At 36.9% G+C, this 18,393-nt stretch overlaps 1 protein-coding gene and 1 pseudogene across 1 annotated transcript; one reads left to right on the top strand and one right to left on the bottom strand.

Moving 5' to 3' along the window:
- The window catches only part of LOC137938377 (protein transport protein SEC23 D-like), a 66,364-nt pseudogene that overhangs the window by 42,242 nt on the left and 5,729 nt on the right, over window positions 1-18,393 (top strand).
- LOC137939325 (probable DEAD-box ATP-dependent RNA helicase 48) lies at window positions 2,900-3,671 on the bottom strand (the record flags this gene model as incomplete). The annotated part of the gene is made up of 2 exons (XM_068784608.1): window positions 2,900-3,028; window positions 3,243-3,671. Coding segments are annotated over 2 exons (558 nt in total), but the record flags the coding sequence as incomplete, so codon positions are not given.

The following is an 18,393-nucleotide window of genomic DNA, read 5'->3' on the forward strand; positions in this document are numbered from 1 at the left end:
CTTAATATAATAGACAGAATAACAGGAAGGAGAAGTGTAGACCAAAGAGAAATACAATTAGACAAAATAATAGATATAGATCAAGACATTACAAATTTGGCAATAACCAATTAAACCTTCTTAACCCCAGACAATTATATAGAACAGGACCATTAAACTTTAAAACCGGATTATTTAGATATTACCGAGAAATCCAGATTAGTTGTGTAGGACAAGATTCTGTTAACATTAACTTAATAGCAGAACAAGCCTTTAAAGAAATAGGGGTAAAAGGATTCATTTAGGTCTGATTGTAATAGGGGTAAAAGGATTAGGACGAAAACATCTAGGAACTAAAACCTTACTTAGTATCTACGATGATAGATGGGCAGACCCTAAAAAGGCAATGTTAGGAATCACTGAGGTAGATATGAATCAAAATGGAGGAATATTTTATTGCTCCCCAGACTTCCTTATTGGACTACAAGATTTTAGAAAATATATCAAAATAGGTATTCAGACAAAAGGATATGAATCCTTTGTAGGAAACAATCTTTTATTGTGTATTGAATTCTTAGGAAGGTGTACTTGTTCTAGCACTACTAGGTTCAAAGTTAAAATAGATGATGTAGTTAGTTTAATAGGAAACAATGGAATAAAATTAATTAAGCCTATTAAATATTCTCCAGACATTTTAGCAGGATTAGAATGGAACCTTAAATTTAGAGAAGAAAAAATAATCAGTCCTGAAGAAAAGCTATGAACAAAAGAATATAGAAGATACATAATCAATCTCTAGTGAAAATTATCACCTAGTCAATATAGAATTAGAAACAGATGAGATAATATACCCTAAAGAATTATATATATATATATATATATATATATATAGAGAGAGAGAGAGAGAGAGAGAGAGAGAGAGAGAGAGTCTGGTCTGCAGCTTCTATACCTAGGGCTTTTAGACAAGGGATGCAAGCTTCTAGGGAACACTGATTGCATTTTAGCTCTTTGTTTTTTGCTAGGATACCAAGCACATTAAAAAGAGGATTACTATCTAACCCTGTATTCCATGACCACGCATGTACACATTCTGAAGTAGTGTCCACTCTTAAGGTTCTTAATTACTCAGAAAATATTTTTTTAATAGGGATCATTTTGTTTTAAATCGATTTTGGTGAGACGATTTGGCCTGCTCATTCATTCATGGGGTGCCATACTGTGAAAAGATCATGCTTGTAATGTTAGAGCTTAGGTGTTGCATGGGTTCAGTTATGCAGTGGAAAGTTGAATTTACTTTTACCTGTGTCGGCCTAGTTGCGTCCTTGGGATAACCCACACTAGTCAGCCTCCCTTGCATACAAATAGTTGGCACACAATAAACCTTTTCTCATATACACAAATCTGTCTACATACAAGATATTCGAGCGCTCCTTTGAGTCTCTATGTCAATGTCTGATTGATTGGCACTCATCCAGCCCCCCTATATATAGTTGGGGAAATTGCTGGCCACATGCCCCTTCGAATGGTCATGTGCTTCTTGGCGCATGCCTCCTCATGTACAACCGCCCCAGCTAACACCCCATGGCCCACGTGACTAGAAACCATTTAGGAACCATTATAAGCTGAATTTTGATGGTAGCGCCTTTGGGAACCCGGGTTTGGATGATTTTGGCGGGGTGATTTTTGATCCGGGCGGCACTGCCATACTCTCTTACTATGGCCCCCTCGGAATTGCTGACTCGACCATTGCTGAGCTCTCTGGTCTCCTTCACGGCTTGTGTATTTTTAAGGATCGCTTTAGTGGTCTCTTTATCATGGAGGGAGACTCCAAAGTCGTCATCGGATGGTGCTCCACCTCATCCTTCCCCCCGTGGCGTCACTGGCAGATTTTTCTTGATATTTTGGATATTGTATCCACCATTTCTTGTACTTCGTCTCATATACATAGATCAGCCATTTCGGTTGCTGATTTGTGTGCCTAGGTCCCCCCTTCAATCTCTTATTGTTAGGGGAGGTCTCCCTTGATGTATCTTCCCTTTCTTTGAAATAAGTTTATCATCATTAAAAAAAAAGTTGGCTGCCACTAATTTGACTTGCCTCCATGCCTTGGTGTTCAGGCACTAGTCCGTATGTGCCCAGCCTATACGTGCGGTGCCTAGGGGTGGCATCGAGTCGAGCCGAGTTTGAATCTGCATATGTTCAAGCTGGGCTTGATTTAAATACTTTGAACTCAAGCTAGAGCCGAGCCCAGCGTTAAGCTTAAAATTGGAATTGAGCTTGACCAGGGTTCAAGCTCCAACCTACATTTAAAACTTTGTATAAAATACAAGTCAAATAAACTATGCATAAAATTATGCATAAATTTTACTTAAAATTGGGCATGACCTTTGTACATAAACTCTGCATAAAATTGTCTGTAAACTCTGCATAAAATTGTTTATAAACACTGCATAATATTATGCCAATGCGACTTATATAAAAACATGACCTATATACAAAATGTGACTTTTATATACATTTCCCACTCTCTTGAGCCTAGCCAAACTCGAACTTGTATATGTTCGAGCTTTGCTTGATTTGAATACTTTGAACTTGAGTTCGAGCTCAAGCTTAGCTTTGAGACTAAAATTGGAATCGAGCTCTAGCCCAAGAATTTTAACCAAATTTGAGCTCAAGCTGGAGTCGGGTTTGAACTTTAACCTACATTTAAAACTTTCCATAAAATACATGTTTAATATTAAGTTCAAAGAATCCTAAAAGTATGGAAAACAAATAGAGATAATCTTGCATATCAGAGTTATTAAGAAACGACTAGATCTATAACTCATAAAGGATCTCAAAATAATTTGTATTGCATAAATTCTGTACTACATTGCATGGAGAGAATAAGGATGAAGGAGATCAAATGGGAGAAATGAGCTTACCTGTGGCTGACATATATTCCGTGACTTTCATCTGCAACGCGTAGGTCAGCAATGTCTAAATGCGGTTGTGCAAAGAGATTGAAAGCGCTGAAGATGGAACATGGCGGAAATAGGTTGAGGAAGGACTGAAATACGAAACTTCCGTAAAAATCTGAGCATGCATATTACTAGTGGTTGGTAATATGCATGCTCTCTTTTCTTTTCTTTTCCATTTTCCTTGTGCATCCAAACAAGAGAAACCACATTTCTCTTTTTTTTCTCTCTTATTTTTCATGGGCATCGAAACAAGAGAATCGATCTTTTAGTCTCATTCCTCTTCTTGGGTAAATCTTCCTCAACGTTCGTCATTTCTGAATAACTGGTGCGCCCAACACTGTCAATAATACCATACGGTTTGACATTGTGCACAGCGCCTTTAGGGAAAAACCTCGCGGAAGGGAGCCAGTCCTGGTTATGAAAAAACTGAGTCTCATCCCGCTCCGACCACAGATCGTAGCCTCCAGAAAATTGAGACCTGTTAGCCAAAGCCTTCAACTGCTCGTCGGCTTTGATGGAAAAGAGAGTTGGGGCTCGCTCAAGAACCTCCCACGGTCGCTCAAGCTCAGAAACTGCGGCTCTAAGTTCCGCCCTCTGCCTCATTTCGTAAATCTGGCACTCACGGCAAAGACGGGCCTTTAGGAGCTGTTTGGCTTTTTTGGCGTGCATCCGTTTCCACTGCCATTTCGAGTCACCGCCGAGGTAGGTACAAGGCCCCCCACCCAGTTTGTCATGAGGTCAGATGAGCCTAAACTTACTTGGGCTAGCGGAACTCCAACTCCTGTGATGGCCTACCTTCAATTCGTGAAAGGTAGTACAGCCTCTCACCCCTTAGATCAACGTTGCAAACTCCTTCCTCTCAAATGAAGCACGAGCATTGAAAGATAGAAAGACAATGGAATAGGAAGAGAAAGTAACCTTGTATTAATACTAGAGAAGATTACAAGGAGTGACCGCCCAAGGTGGAAGGCCAGCACTCCACAAAAACTCTTCCTCTCGTCTATGCTGAATGAATCTACAAGGGTTGAATGCCTTGGTATTTATAGGCTTCAACCCCTCCCTTCTCATGCTTCCGCCCAATGAGAGCAGAGATCCTCCCTTATAAATTCTCCTTGATTTGATCCTCCATTCAAATCCCTTTATTTGCTCCTTTTTTTTAAAATTCGTTTTACCATTGTTATTTTCCTTAGACATTTTGTTAGCCGAATCATTCTTTCTCTCATATTCGGTTAACTTTTCAGCAGTAGATAAAGCTGAAGCTAATGTTTTTACCTCCCGTGGGCTTAGCAAGAATTGAGAAGATGGGAAGTAAAGACATTAGCTTCAGCTTTATCTACTGCTGAAAAGTTAACCGAATATGAGAGAAAGAATTATTCGGCTAACAAAGTGCCTAAGGAAAATAACAATGGTATAACGAATTTTAAGAAGAAGGAGAAAGGGGAGAAGAAGTCATGGGCAAAGGATGCCAAGGCTAGGCTGGAAGAGAAGAAACGAGGGGACAAACAGAAAAAGAAGGTCCGTTGTTTCATATGCGAGGGATTGTCTTAGAAAGAGGTTCCTCAATGCTGCTCAAACTGAGGTGAACAATGAAGGGATTGAGCCTAGGTATGGCTCCTTAACACTTCTCCATGCTGTTGTCCGTTCAAAGGAGGAAGGCTGCTCCACTTCCGGTAAGACCCTTAAGAGAACTTATTTTTATCTGTCTAACACTTGCTGGACGTATTGTTAGAGTAGTGGTGGACACTGGCGCCACCCACAACTTCCTTTCGTCGGTGGAGGCTAGGCGCCTAAATAAACGAGGAGAGAAAGATGGGAGCAAAATGAAAGCTGTAAATTCTGCTGCTCGTGAAGTCCAAGGCATTGCCAAGAACGTCCCGGAGGAGATAGGCAAGTGGGTTGGATTTCTGAATTTTACTATTGTTGTCATGGATGATTTCAATGTGATTTTGGGAATGGAGTTTTTGACGGTTTGTAAGGCATTTGTAATGCCGCATGTTGGGGTAGTGGGGATTATGGACGAGCAAAGTCCTTGTACTATTTCTGAACTTGACAACAATGATGTAACAAAAAAGGACTTAATGCTATCAGCCCTCCAGCTTAAGAAAGGTCTTAAGCAGGGCCGCTCTACTTACATTGCTTTTATTTGTGCTGGTAGAGGTCATGCCTACCCCTAAAGAGATACAAGCCGTACTGCATGAATATAGAGATGTCATGCCTGAACAACTTCCAGCGAGGTTGCCACCTAGGAGAGGGGTGGACCATCGCATAGAGCTTGAGCTCGGAGCAAGAAAGCCAGCACAAGCACCATACCGAATGGCGCCCAAAGAGCTGGACGAACTGCGAAGACAACTCAGTGAGCTGTTGGACACTGGGTTCATAAGGCCAAGCAAAGCACCTTATGGGGCCCCTATACTGTTTCAGACAAAGAAGAATGGAAGTATGAGACTATGCATCGATTGTAGGGCGCTCAACAAGGTAACTATAAAGAATAAGTACCCTATTCCTCTTATTGCAGATCTCTTTGATCAGTTGAAAGAGGCGCAAGTTTTCTCCAAATTGGATTTTCGAAGTGGTTATTACCAAGTCCGTATTGCTGAAGGAGACGAGGGGAAGACTGCTTGTGTAACCAGATATGGGGCTTACGAATTCATGGTAATGTTCGTTGGCCTAACCAATGCACCTGCAACATTTTTCACTCTCATGAGCGACGTATTTTCCGAATACTTGGACAAGTTTGTCGTTGTTTATTTTGATGACATCGTGGTGTACAACAAGAGTATGGACGAGCACAAGAAACACCTTCGAAACGTTGAGAAATAATCAGCTGTATGTCAAGGAGGAGAAGTGCTCCTTTGGGTTGCAAGAGGTGTCCTTTCTTGGACATTGGATAGGGGGAGGACGGATATGGATGGACAGCAAGAAGGTGGAGGCTGTGCATGACTGGTCGATCCCTTCCAAGGTGATTGAGCTTAGGAGTTTCCATGGTCTTGCAAATTATTACAGGAGGTTTATCAAGGGCTTCTCAGCTATAGCAGCCCCCTTGACCGACCTTCTCAAGAAAGACCAAAAGTGGCAATGGACGGACTCATGCCAAAGAGCATTCCAACGGCTAAAGGACACCATGGTGGCTGAACCAGTGCTGCACCTTGCTGATTTCAACAAGCCGTTTGAGGTAAATACAGATGCCTCCAAACAAAAGGATATGAATCCTTTCTAGGAAATAATCTATTATTATGTATTGGATTCTTAGGAAGATGGACTAGTTCTAGTACCACCAGGTTTAAAGTTAAGGTAGATGATGTAGTAAATGTAATAGGTAATAAAGGAATCAAATTACTTAAACCTATTAAATATTCTCCAGATATTTTGGTAGGACTAGAATGGAATCTTAAATTTAGAGAAAAAAAAATAATTAGTCCCGAAGAAAGTATCATGTATACAGACACAAAGGGTAACATAAACATTAGATTTAATAGCTACGAACAGAAAAATACAGAGGACACTGAATCAGCCTCCAGTGAGAACTATGATTTAGTTAATATTGAATTAGAAACAGATGAAATAATATATCCTATGGAACTAGAATTAAAACTGGTAGAAAGAGAACTTCTTCACCTGGAAGAAGATCTGATAAAAAACAAGAGGATAAAAGAAGAAGAATACTTGAATTACGACAGTGAAATGAACATTAGAATAGGAAAAATGCCTTTAGAACCAAAAGAAGATGAAACCTTTAGTATCAAAGAATATATGGATGAAGAAAGTTCTACTAATATTCCTGGAAGTAGTTACACTACGTATCCAAGACCTCCACCTAGAGAAGTATATTATTCAGGCAACATGCCTAGGATTCCTTATAGTGAACCCATAAATTTGGATAGAAAAATACATCCAAAGGGAAAACAGAAAAGAAATAGAAAGACCTATAACTTTTCAGGAAAAGGGCAAAGGAAAAATTCTTAATCTTTCAGCCCATGATCCTCAAGAATGGACAACTGTATTAGACCTTTGGAAAAACCAAGTAGTATCAGATTATGTCTAGAACTTTTCATCCCAAGATGTAGAAGAAATGTATAGGTACTTAGATACACTCCTAGGAGAAAGCGTTAAAGCTTTATGGGAAAGCTACAAAAGAAGTAATCCAGAAGAATTTGGTCATTTAATGGGCCTAGGATCCAACCCTTATAATTTTGTTAACAAAGTTTACCAGTTAGTAACAGGAGATGACCCTAATTTAGGTTCTATAACACTACAGAAAGATGTTGTAGTTTACTTAGAACAACTTAGTTTACATAATTATAAATATGTTAAAAAATTCCTACAAAACTACTTTTATTATACCTGCATTTCAGGTAATGCCTTTAACAAAGACTTAGGAATCAAATTATTTAGAAAACTACCTGGAGCTTTAGGAAAAGAAATTTATGACAATGGCAAAACATAGAATCAGCAAACCCTACATCGGTATACTCCATCGGACAGAGAACAAAATTCATTATGACAGTTCTCCAAGAAAAATGTACAGATATCTAGATACAAAGACAGCTTAAGGGAAATGGCTTTGGCTTCTGCAAACAGATATATACTACTCAAGCTTATGGTCTAAAAGATTAAAGACAAAAACCTAGAAATAAAAGATATTTTAAGAAAGGATATTTTATCCGAAGATCTAAGAGTAGAAAGCCTTACCTGAACAAAGACAGACATGTCAGAAGATACAACCCAAAAAGAACTTATAAAAATAAATTATCATGTTATATTTGTGGTCAGACAGAACACTTAGCCAACACTTGCCCTAAAAGACAGAACATTAATTCTAGAAGATCCACCCTTGTAGAAAACGTACAACAAGATCTTATAGAAGTAGATGAATATATGTCAGTCACAGAATCCATCTATAGTATTGTAAGCATACCCAATGCTCCTTTAGATACATCAAACTCTGATGAAGATCTTGTCCTAGACCTTAATATTGAAGAAAACCTTGACCTTATGGATACAGTAATAAAATGTACCCATACCTGGTCCTGGAATACTGGTTTAGACAGTAACCCTTGCTTTAAATGCTCCTGGTATCCTAGTAAGAAACAAAGAGCAATATGCACTCAATGTTTCCTAGAAGCTTGTATTCCTTGCTTAAAACTCTTAGGTATTGAACATGTAGAATCCCTAATCATAATAAGGTATACAATACTAAATTGTAAATTATGGCCAGAAAAATAGAAAACTGTGAGGCAGAAATAACTCTTCTCAAACATAGATTAGATACAATAGAAAAAGATTCTTATGATGGTATCACTGTAGGATTAGAAGAACCAGAAACTTCCTACGTATGTAACCAAGATAAATCTTTTTTCCAGTATCCTTGTTAGAGCAAAGATTATTTTCCCTAACAAACAATCCCTCGTGTTAGATGCTTTAGTAGATTCCAGCTGTACCAAATGTATTATCCATAGAAGATTAGTTCCTCCTCAGTTCCTTAAGAAAACCAATAAACAAGTGTTTAGCCAACATGTAGATGGTACCTATAACCCGTATACAACCTATTTTGATGAAGGCAAAATCCAGTTCTTTACCAACTGTTCAACTTTTTCTGGATCTTTTCCTTTACCTTTAACATGGGTTAGAGACCTCAAACTCAACGTAGACTTTATTTTAGGTCTTAATTTTATTCTTCATAACAATGGTTCTCTTTACTCCTTGTTTGCAATGTCCTTTTTACAACTATCTTTAGAATTAATGTTCTGTCTTTGAGGGCAAGTGTAGGCTAAGTGTTCTGTCTGACAAAACATTAAAAGATAGAAGCGTTTTAGGAACTACCTTCTGGACGTTTTTACAACTATCTTTTCCTTCTCTTACGATTGCTTTCATGCTTATACTTTTCATAATATTAGGCATCATTCTTGTTACCTTAATACTTACTGCTTTCATTGTGTGTTGAGTATTTTCGTTTTTGTTCATATTTACTACTTTATTTTAAGACGTTATTGCAGAAAGGTATATAAGGCTGGAAACAACTGGGTGAGGGCTAAGCCCGGACAAACGCCTCTGCCTCAGTTGAGCCAAGCATTGCTCTCAGTTGTCACAAGGCCACTGTACCTTTTTATATATATTTGGTTAATTAATAAGATAATAAAACGGTTTTTGAGATTTGTTTTGCGAATATTACCTATATATTACTTATACTTAGGATTATTATATAATGCCTTAAGAGATTATTGTGCAATATCATAGGAACTTATAGCTACATATTGTTCTTGGTAATAATAGCATTAGAATTATTTGGATATTTTATATTTCTCCCAAAACAATTAGATAATCTTTTAGCCTCTGATATATTCTTATTCCTGTATATTTTAGCCTGAATCATAGATAGAACCTTAGATACATCATTTTTATCTTTATAGCTTTAACAATAGTCTTCTGTAATTTAGTTATCTTTAGTTTTGTCTGTTTTACCTTATCTTTATTTTCATACAGAAGATTTGTAGAGACTCCTAGGCAAATATTTATACGTAGAGGACAAGTAATTAGAAGAACCCCAAATAATTCACCTCTAAATACTCCAGATTAAAGCAGATTAAAGTAGTACCGCTCCGAATTGGTATCTAGAGGGAAGGGAGAGAGGGAGGGAGGGAGGCTAAGTGTTCTGACAGAACATTAAAAGACAGAAGCGTTTTAGGAACTACCTTCTGGCTAAGTGTTCTGACAGAACATTAAAAGACATAAGCATTTTAGGAACTACATTCTGGAAGTTTTTACAATTATCTTTTCCTTCCCTTACGATTACTTTCATGCTTATACTTTTCATAATATTAGGTATCGTTCTTGTTACGTTAATACTTACTGCTTTTATTGTGTGTTGAGTATTTTCGTTTTTGTTCATATTTACTACTTTATTTTAAGACGCTATTATAGAAAGGTCTAGAAGGTTGGAAACTACTGGGTGAGGGCTAAGCCCTGACAAACACCTCTGCCTTAGTTGAGCCTAGCGTTGCTCTCGGTTGTCACAACGCCGCTGTACCTTTTTATGTGTATTTGGTTAATTAATAAGATAATAAAACATTTTTTGAGATTTGTTTTGCGAATATTACCTATATATTACTTATACTTAGGATTATTATAAAATACCTTAAGAGATTGTTGTGCAATATTATAGGAACTTATAGCTACATATTGTTCTTGGTAATAATAGCATTAGAATTATTTGGATGTTTTATATTTCTCCCAGAACAAGTAGATAATCTTTTAGCCTCTGATATATTCTTATTCCTTAATATTTTAGCCAGAATCATAGATAGAACCTTAGATACATGATTTTTATCTTTATTGCTTAGCAATAGTCTACTGTAATTTTGTTATCTTTAGTTTTGTCTGTTTTACCTTATCTTTATATTCATACAGAAGATTTGTAGAGACTCCTAGGCAAATATTTATACCTAGAAGACAAGTAATTAGAAGAACCCCAAATAATTCACCTTTAAATACTCCAGATTAACACAGATTAATGTAGTACCCCTCCGAATTGGTATCTAGAGGGAGGGAGGGAGGGAGGGAGGGAGGGAGGGAGGGAGGGAGGCTTAGTGTTCTGACTGAACATTAAAGACAGAAGCGTTTTAGGAACTACCTTCTGGAAGTTTTTACAACTATCTTTTCCTTCTCTTACGATTGCTTTCATGCTTATACTTTTGATAATATTAGGCATCGTTCTTGTTACCTTAATACTTACTGCTTTTATTGTGTGTTGAGTATTTTCGTTTTTGTTCATATTTACTACTTTATTTTAAGACGTTATTGCATAAAGGTATATAAGGCTGAAACTACTGGGTGAGGGCTAAGCCCTGACAAACGCCTTTGCCTCAGTTGAGCCAAGCGTTGCTCTCGGTTGTCACAACGCCGCTGTACCTTTTTATGTATATTTTGTTAATTAATAAGATAATAAAACAGTTTTTGATATTTGTTTTGCGAATATTACCTATATATTACTTATACTTAGGATTATTATATAATACCTTTAGAGATTATTGTGCAATATCATAGGAACTTATAGCTACATATTGTTCTTGGTAATAATAGCATTAGAATTATTTATATATTTTATATTTCTCCCAGAACAAGTAGATAATCTTTTAGCCTCTGATATATTCTTATTCCTTAATATTTTAGCCAGAATCATAGATAGAACCTTAGATACATGATTTTTATCTTTATAGCTTTAACAATATTCTTCTGGAATTTAGTTATCTTTAGTTTTGTCTGTTTTACCTTATCTTTATATTCGTACATAAGTTTTGTAGAGACTCCTAGGCAAATTATTATACCTAGAAGACAAGTAATTAGAAGAACCCTAAATAATTCACCTCTTAATACTCCAGATTAAAGCAGATTAAAGTAGTACCCCTCCGAATTGGTATCTAGAGGGAGGGAGGGAGGGAGGGAGGCTAAGTGTTCTGACAGAACATTAAAGACAGAAGTGTTTTAGGAACTACCTTCTGGCTAAGTGTTCTGACAGAAAATTAAAAGACAAAAACGTTTTAGGAACTACCTTCTGAAAGTTTTTACAACTATCTTTTCGTTCTCTTACGATTGCTTTCATGCTTATACTTTTCATAATACTAGGCATCGTTCTTGTTACCTTAATACTTACTGCTTTTATTGTGTGTTGAGTATTTTCGTTTTTGTTCATATTTATTACTTTATTTTAAGACGTTATTATAGAAAGGTATATAAGGCTGGAAACTACTGGGTGAGGGCTAAGCCCTGACAAACGCCTTTGCCTCAGTTGAGCCAAGCGTTGCTCTTGGTTGTCACAACGCCGTTGTACCTTTTTATGTATATTTAGTTAATTAATAAGATAATAAAACAGTTTTTGAGATTTGTTTTGCGAATATTACCTATATATTACTTATACTTAGGATTATTATATAATACCTTAAGAGATTATTGTGCAATATGATTGGAACTTATAGGTACATATTGTTCTTGGTAATAATAGCATTAGATTTATTTGGATATTTTATATTTCTCCCAGAACAAGTTGATAATCTTTTAGCCTCTGATATATTCTTATTCGTTAATATTTTAGCCAGAATCATAGATAGAACCTTAGATACATGATTTTTATCTTTATAGCTTTAACAATAGTGTTCTGTAATTTAGTTATCTTTAGTTTTGTCTGTTTTACCTTATCTTTATATTCATACAGAAGATTTGTAGAGACTCCTAGGCAAATATTTATACCTAGAAGACAAGTAATTAGAAGAACCCCAAATAATTCACCTCTAAATACTCCAGATTAAAGCAGATTAAAGTAGTACCCCTCCGAATTGGTATCTAGAGGGAGAGAGGGAGAGAGGGAGGGAGGGAGAGAGAGAGAGTGAGATGGAGAGAGAGAGAGAGAGCAGCCTATCCATAATAGGATACATAACACTAAGTTAGAAATTATGGCCAGAAAAATAGAAAACTGTGAATTACTCTCCTCAAATATAGATTAGATACAATCGAAAAAGACTCCTTTGATGGGATTACTGTTGGCATAGAAGGCCAAGATTGTTTTCCCTAATAAACAATCCTGAACATTAGATGCCTTAGTAGACTCTGGCTGTACAAAATGTATCATCCATAGAAGACTCGTTCCCCCTCGATGAAGGAAAGATCCAATTCTTTACCAACTGCTCCAGTTTTTCTGGATCTTATTCTTTACCTTTGACATGGGTTAGAGCGTTGCTAATATACTTTTATGTATTATGTATTAAACACACACCATCTATAAAACTTAGGAAACAATAAACGCAGTAAGTACTAAAGCGATAAGAACAATTCCTAAGGTTATGAAAAGCACAAGCATAGAGATTTTTTTAGGTTCCTATATATTCTTAATTATTAATATTATAGTTAGAATCATAGATACATGATCTTTGTCTTTATAGCCTTAGTAATAGTTTTCTGTAATTTGGTTATTTTTAGTTTTATCTGTTTTACTTTGTCTTTATATTCTTATAGAAGATTCGTAGAAACCCCTAGGCAAATCTTTATACCTAGAAGACAAATAGTAAGGAGACCTGCAAATCATTCAGCTTTAAATACTCCAGATTAATCAGTACCCCCTCCAAATTGGTATCAGAGCCCTAAGACCTGGAACCCTCCAAAAAACTAGATTATTTAGACCTTAGACTTCCATCAAGATTTGAGATAAAATATATAGGACCTAATTCCCTTAGGTGTCATTTCAACAGTGAAGAACATATTTTACACGGGAATAATCCCCAATTAATACTATCACAGATCTTATTATAAGTCTAGGTAATAATCTTCAAACAAAGTAACCGAAAAAGAATTCACTTTAACTAAGATACAAGATGAAATTAAGACTTTAAAATTAAAAACAGAAAAACTCTCTGAGAATTTAGACTATCTAAAAAGTAGTAAAGGATCGCAACAAAATATTGATAAAGAAATAGATTTAATATCCCAGAAATTGAAAGGCATCACAATAGAACCCAAAACCTCCTCAGCTAAAAAACCATGGCACTTTCACAGCAAGGTGAAGGATTTACCTCGGAAATAGAAAGTTCTTCTAGAAACCTTAATATAAAAGACAGAATAACAGGAAGGAGAAGTGTAGACCAAAGAGATATACAATTAGACGAAATAATAGATATAGATCAAGACATTACTATATTTAGCAATAACCAATTAAACCTTCTTAACCCCAGACAATTATATAGAACATGACCATTAAACTTTCATACCGGATTATTTAGACATTACTGAGAAATCCAGATTAGTTGTGTAGGACAAGATTCTGTTAACATTAACTTAATAGCAGAACAAGCCTTTAAAGAAATAGGGGTAAAAGGATTCGTTTAGGTCTGATTGTAATAGGGGTAAAAGGATTAGGACGAAATCATCTAGGAACTAAAACCTTACTTAGTATCTACGATGATAGATGGGCAGACCCTAAAAAGGCAATGTTAGGAATCACTGAGGTAGATATGAATCAAAATGGAGGAATATTTTATTGCTCCCTAGACTTCCTTATTGGAATACAAGATTTTAGAAAATATATCAAAATAGGTATTCAGACAAAAGGATATGAATCCTTTGTAGGAAACAATCTTTTATTGTGTATTGAATTCTTAGGAAGGTGTACTTGTTCTGGCACTACTAGGTTCAAGGTTAAAATAGATGATGTAGTTAATTTAATAGGAAACAAAGGAATAAAATTAATTAAGCCTATTAAATATTCTCCAGACATTTTAGTAGAATTAGAATGGAACCTTAAATTTATAGAAGAAAAAATAATCAGTCCTGAAGAAAGTATCATGTACACAGATACTAAAGGTAAATCATGGGCATCCAAACAAGAGAATCGATCTTTTAGTCCCATTCCACTTCTTGGGTAAATCTTCCCTCAACGTCCGTCATTTCTGAATAACTGGTGCGCCCAACACTGTCAATAATACCATACGGTTTGACATTGTGCACAGCCCTTTTAGGGAAAAACCTCGCGGAAGGGAGCCAGTCCTGGTTATGAAAAAGCTGAGTCTCATCCCGCTTCGACCACAGATCGTAGCCTCCAGAAAATTGAGACCTGTTAGCCAAAGCCTTCAATTGCTCGTCGGCTTTGCTGGAAAAGAGAGTTGGGGCTCGCTCAACAGCCTCCCACGGTCGCTGAAGCTCAGAAACTGTGGCTCTAAGTTCCGCCCTCTGCCTCATTTCGTAAATCTGGCACTCACGGCAAAGACGGGCCTTTAGGAGCTGTTTGGCTTTTTGGGCCTGCTTCCGCTTCCACTGCCATTTCGAGACTCTGCAGAGGTAGGTACAAGGCCCCCCACCCAGTTTGTCACGAGGTCAGATGAGCCCAAACTCACTTGGGCTAGCGGAACTCCAACTCCCGTGATGGCCTACCTTCAATTCGTCAAAGGTAGTACAACCTCTCACCCCTTAGATCAACGTTGCAAACTCCTTCCTCTCAAATGAAGCATGAGCAATGAAAAGATAGAAAGACAATGGAATAGGAAGAGAAAGTAACCTTGTATTAATACTAGAGAAGATTACAAGGAGTGACCGTCCAAGGTGGAAGGCCAGCACTCTAAAAAAACTCTCCCTCTCGTCTATGCTGAATGAATCTACAAGGGTTGAATGCCTTGGTATTTATAGGCTTCAACCCCTCCCTTCTCTCATGCTTCCGTCCAATGAGAGCAGAGATCCTCCCTTATAAAATCTCCTTGATTTGATCCTCCATTCAAATCCCTTGATTTGCTCCTTTTTCTTAAAATTCGTTTTACCATTGTTATTTTCCTTAGTCACTTTGTTAGCCGAATCATTCTTTCTCTCATATTCGGTTAACTTTTCAGCATTAGATAAAGCTGAAGCTAATGTCTTTACTTCCAGTGGGCTGAGCAAGAATTGAGAAGACGGGAAGTAAAGACATTAGCTTCAGCTTTATCTACTGCTGAAAAGTTAACCGAATATGAGAGAAAGAATTATTCGGCTAACAAAGTGCCTAAGGAAAATAACAATGGTAAAACAAATTTTAAGAAGAAGGAGAAAGGGGAGAAGAAGTCATGGGCAAAGGACGCCAAGGCTAGGCCGGAAGAGAAGAAACAAGGGGACAAACAAAAAAAGGTCCATTGTTTCATATGCGAGGGATTGTCTTAGAAAGATGTTCCTCAATGCTGCTCAAACTGAGGTGAACAATGGAAGGATTGAGCCTAGGTTGGGCTCCTTAACACTTCTCCATGCTGTTGTCCGTTCAAAGGAGGAGAAGGCTGCTCACACTTCTGGTAAGACCCTTAAGAGAACATCTTTTTATCTCTCTAACACTTGCTGGACGTATTGTTAGAGCAGTGGTGGACACTGGCGCCACCCACAACTTCCTTTCGTCGGAGGAGGCTAGGCGCCTAAATATACGAGGAGAGAAAGATGGGAGCAAAATGAAAGCTGTAAATTCTGCTGCTCGTGAAGTCCAAGGCATTGCCAAGAACGTCCCGGTGGAGATAGGCAAGTGGGTTGGATTTCTGAATTTTACTATTGTTGTCATGGATGATTTCAATGTGATTTAGGGAATAGAGTTTTTCACGGTTTGTAAGGCATTTGTAATGCCGCATGTTGGGGTAATGGGGATTATGGACGAGCAAAGTCCTTGTACTATTTCTGAACTTGACAACAATGATGTAACAAAAAAGGACTTAATGCTATCAGCCCTCTAGCTTAAGAAAGGTCTTAAGCAAGGCTGCTCTACTTACATTGCTTTTATTTGTGCTGGTAGAGGTCATGCCTACCCCTAAAGAGATACAAGCCGTACTGCATGAATATAGAGATGTCATGCCTGAACAACTTCCAGCGAGGTTACCACCTAGGAGAGGGGTGGACCATTGCATAGAGCTTGAGCCCGGAGTAAGAAAGCCAGTACAAGCACCATACCGATTGGCGCCCAAAGAGCTGGATGAACTGCGAAGACAACTCAGTGAGCTGTTGGACGCTGGGTTCATAAGGCCAAGCAAAACACCTTATGGGGCCCCTATACTGTTTCAGACTAAGAAGGATGGAAGTATGAGACTATGCATCGATTGTAGGGCGCTCAACAAGGTAACTATAAAGAATAAGTACCCTATTCCTCTTATTGCAGATCTCTATGATCAGTTGAAAGAGGCGCAAGTTTTTTCCAAATTGGATTTGCGAAGTGGTTTTTACAAAATTCGGATTGCTGAAGGAGACGATCTGAAGAATCTAAAGGTGCATTTTGGATACTTACTATGCTATAAATAGATTCCGTATCTGACATGTATTCATCTACTTCTATGAGATCTTGTTGGACATTTTCTACAAGGGTGGATCTCTTAGAGTTAATGTTTTGTCTTTTGGGACAGGTGTTGGCTAAGTGTTCTGTTTGGCCACAAATATAGCAAGAAAGTTTATTCTTTTAGGTTCTTTTTGGGTTAAATCTTCTAACATGTCTATCTTTGTTTAAATATGGTTTCCTACTTTTGAATCTACGGATAAAGTATCCTTTCTTGAAGTATTTTTTATGTTTTCTTAGTTTCTGTCCCGAGTCTTTTAGACCATAAGCTTGGGTAGTATATATCTGCTTACAGAACCCATAATCATCCCCTTTAAGTTGTCTTTGTATTTGAATGTCTGTACATTTTTCTTGAAGGATAGTCATAATAAACTTGGTTCTTTGTCCTATTGAATACACTGCTGTAGGATTTGTTGTTTCTACGTTTTGCCATTTATCATATATTTCTTTTCCTAGTGCTCCTGGTAATTTCCTAAATAACTTTGTGCCTAAGTCTTTGTTGAAAGCATTTCCTGAAACACAGGTATAATAAAAGTAATCTTGGAGAAATTTCTTAACATATTTATAATTATGTAAACTAAGTTGCTCTAAATAAACTACTGCATCTTTTTGTAATGTTACAAATCCTAGATTAGGGTCATCTCCTGTTACTAATTGATAAACATTATTAACAAAATTATAGGGATTGGATCCTAGGCTCATTAGATGGCCAAATTCTTCTGGATTCCCTCTTTTATAACTTTCCCATAAAGCTTTTACGCTTTCTCCTAAAAATGTCTCCAAGTATATGTACATTTCTTCTACATCTTGAGACTGAAAGTTTTGAATATAGTCTGACACTACCTGATTTTTCCAAAGGTCTAATACTGTTTTCCATTCTTGGGGATCATGGGCTGAAAGATTAAAAAAATTTCCTTTGCCCATTTCTTGAAACTTTATAGGTCTTTCTATTTCTTTTCTTTTTCCTTTGGGACCTATCTTGTGATCAAAAGTTACTGGGTCACTATAAGGAATCCTTGGCATATTACCAGAATAATATACTTCCCTTGGAGGTTCTGTTTGGACGGAAACTTGAACTAAGCCTGTATGTACTACTGCTTCAGGCAAAGTCAGGGAGTGTTGGATAGGAACTTCTGTTAGGGCTTCATCTATTTCTTCGTAGCATAACAATTTATTATCTAATTTGACTATGGAGTTGTCTATCTGTTGTTCAAGGGCAAGAATTGTAGAATTATTGGGTTGTTTACAGCTTCCTGGAACTTTACAGGGACAAGATGTTGATTCTGATACCAATTTAAAGGGGGTACTAATTTAATTTAATCTAGTCTGGAGTATTTAAAGGTGAATTATTACGAGATTCTCTTATTACTTGCCTTCTAGGTATAAATATTTGCCTAGGGGTTTCTACTACTCTTCTGTAGGAATAAAGGATAATATAAGACAGATAATACTAAATATGAAAATATTACAAATAACTATTGTTAATGCTATAAAAACAAAGATCATGTATCTAATATTCTACCTATAGTATTAGCAATTAAAAATATGTAAGAAACTAAAAGGTTTTCTAATTGTTCTGGCAGGAAAACAAAGTAATTAAATAATTCAACCACTAATATAAATAAAAACAGAATACTAGTATAAGTTCCT

Source organism: Aristolochia californica, unplaced genomic scaffold (assembly GCF_029961685.1).
Source record: "Aristolochia californica isolate CCGP_79_NKW_82.1479 unplaced genomic scaffold, dmAriCali1.0.hap1 SCAF_8, whole genome shotgun sequence".
NCBI lineage: Eukaryota > Viridiplantae > Streptophyta > Magnoliopsida > Piperales > Aristolochiaceae > Aristolochia > Aristolochia californica.